The sequence below is a fragment of the Belonocnema kinseyi genome, chromosome 2 (assembly GCF_010883055.1).
Source record: "Belonocnema kinseyi isolate 2016_QV_RU_SX_M_011 chromosome 2, B_treatae_v1, whole genome shotgun sequence".
NCBI lineage: Eukaryota > Metazoa > Arthropoda > Insecta > Hymenoptera > Cynipidae > Belonocnema > Belonocnema kinseyi.
The window spans coordinates 135,989,397-135,992,010 of NC_046658.1; the positions used below are offsets into that span (position 1 = coordinate 135,989,397).

The window sequence follows — 2,614 nt, forward strand, 5'->3', positions numbered from 1 at the left end:
TGTATTTTAATGCATCAGAGAAAAACATAAAATAATCAAAAACTTAAAATTTTTCTAAATTTTAACCAGAAATATTTTTCTAGTATTAATAATAAGCGTTATTAATACGATTAATATACTTGTATACAATTGTTGTCCAAATTTTGAAGTATTTAAACATAAATTCTCAGTGATGAATATTTATTGAAATGAATAATTATAGTTAAAATCGAACAATTAATAACATAACATTTTTTTACTATGCATTATCGGTGGCCGTTTTAATTAAGCAAAAGATGCCTGGTCATTGTCCAGGGGTTTGTAGGCTTACAAGAAAGGTTTGAAACTCTTAAAGGTACAATTTTTCTTCATTTTTATTTATAAAAAACTAGACTATTTTTTTGTAATTTTTATTTTCAACTGAACACTTTAAATTAGAAGTAAAATTATTTTAATGTTACATCCTTACAAATTAATAATTCTTCAATTGTTATTCATACATTATTTTTTTTTAAATATATTTGAAATATTCTATTACAATTTTTGCTTAAGTAAAAAAATCATTTAACATTGTTTCAGGAATCTTAGAACAATATTTGTATCATTTTAAAATCTTTCAAGAACTTTAGGCACGTTAAAAACTTTAATTTTCACTATTGTTCTCAAATTTCAAATAAATTACATTTTTTGAATTCGAAACATTTGTTCATATAATTCTAAATTTTTCTAACACAATTATTAAATACTGGAAAATAAAAAAAATTACTTAAAGTGTCCCGAATAATTTTTTGAAAATTGTGGATCTCTTTTAAAATCTAGCTTAATATTCAATTAAATCACTTCTTCAAAATAAGAACTCATTCAACATTTTCTCAGGAACCTTCAAAACAAAATTTTTTATTATCTTTAAACCTTTCAAAATCCATAAAAACTCTAAAATTATATTGTTAAATCTTCAAAAATCTATATTTTGTTTGAAAAATAAAAAATTAATCAACCAATGATAATAAATATTCAACTAGACCAATATTAATAATTTCAAGTTACAAAATACCATAATACAGTTCTTAAAAGGTCGATGTGACGTGACTTTTGGTTATGTGATAACTAATTACTTACGATACAAGTCAATTCCAGAGAAAAACTAAATTACATATAAGAAATTAAATAAAAGACCATAAGAGAGGGTTATTTGGTTCTAAATGCAATAGCATTTTTTTATTAAAATCTGCTTAATTATAAATATATGCATATAATATAAACAATATATAATATGAGAACTTTGTGGACATTCTTTTTTAACAATGTCTATTTGCAGAAACGTTCTGAATTGGTCTTTTGCTTTTTTTTCTTCTCATTGCTCAACCAAGTTTTTATTTTCAAATGAGACCTTCTGCTTAGAACAGGATAATTGGTGATGTCCTTTTTTATTTGTTCCGCATAATAAACGTCCCTCTAAGCAGATGATCCTGGTACAATTCCTGGACCTTTTCAATCTCTTCTTTACTCCACGCGATCCGCTTGATTGGTTTTTCATTGGGTGATGCTGAAAATAAAGAATAAGTTTGTACAATGTAAAAAATTTGTGTAAAATATCTTGACTAAACGCAAAGTATTACTTACAAGAACGTTTTCTTTTATTTTTCTTATTGTTTTTTTTGTGGAGGACATGAAACTGCGTTTGATTGGGCTTCCTCTGTAACACTGAAGCTCTCCGTACCTTGTTCGCAACTTGGAACCTCAATTTGTTGAGAACTTTGCTCATTTTCAACCGAAATTTCGTCGAAATCCGACTAGGAATCAGATGAGTCGGAGTCAGGTGTGTAGCCTCCAGAAACTTCCTTCGCGACATCCCCCCTTTGAGCAGCTTCCAGAAGTTGCGATATTTTCACAATTTCTCGACTAATAATAGGCTGCCTATATATTTCCTTATGAATATCTTTTCAGTGACCCATAAAATTAGCAAGGTCTGGAATGTTCTCTTCATTGAGGTTTAGCAGAATACCCAACTGAGCAACATGCTTCCTTAAAGTAGTTCCTCCCAAGCTTGAGGGCATCTTCGCACCACATTGTTGAGAGAATCTGCGCAAAAGGCTGCAGGCTCTCAGGTGCTTGGGTATATCAGGTCGTGAACTTGATAACCCAAAGATGAATTCATTCAAACCTGCAATATGCAGGTTTGGCCTGTGTTCCAGAATCATTACAATGCATTGAACATGTAATGGATTCAACAACACAGGAACGATCCTCCCCAGCTTACCTCGGCGAAACTTTTTTTTTTCTTTGTGCTGTTTGTTGTGTTTCCAATACCGGTTTATTTATTGAAACCCCTAAATCTTCTTCGAGGATTTTGAGGAAGTCCTCGGTGTTTTTTTGTTTCACTGGATCATGTGCTTGTATCCAGTGGCTTCGCAGGATAAGCCCGATGCACTTGATCAATGTCCCGAGCGCCATTGCAACTACAGGTGTTCTAAAAGTGCCAAGCTGCTCATTGTAGCCTGCCACTTTTCTAAAACCTTTAATGTAGTCGTCGTAATATTGGGCATCAAATAAAGTGGCAAAATCGGTAACACCGGCTTTGATAAGTTTTATCGAAAACAACAAACGACCAACTAACCTAATGCGTGCTCTAATC

The 2,614-nt window shown here is 31.0% G+C and overlaps 1 protein-coding gene across 1 annotated transcript; it reads right to left on the reverse strand.

Moving 5' to 3' along the window:
• Positions 1–1,321: 1,321 nt before the first annotated feature.
• LOC117167804 lies at positions 1,322–2,238 on the reverse strand. Its single transcript, XM_033352999.1, has 2 exons — positions 1,603–2,238; positions 1,322–1,525 (listed from the first exon to the last, which is right to left on the reverse strand). The coding sequence occupies exons 1-2, from the start codon at positions 1,829–1,831 to the stop codon at positions 1,407–1,409; spliced, it is 348 nt and encodes a 115-aa protein (XP_033208890.1). The 5' UTR covers positions 1,832–2,238; the 3' UTR covers positions 1,322–1,406.
• Positions 2,239–2,614: the final 376 nt, after the last annotated feature.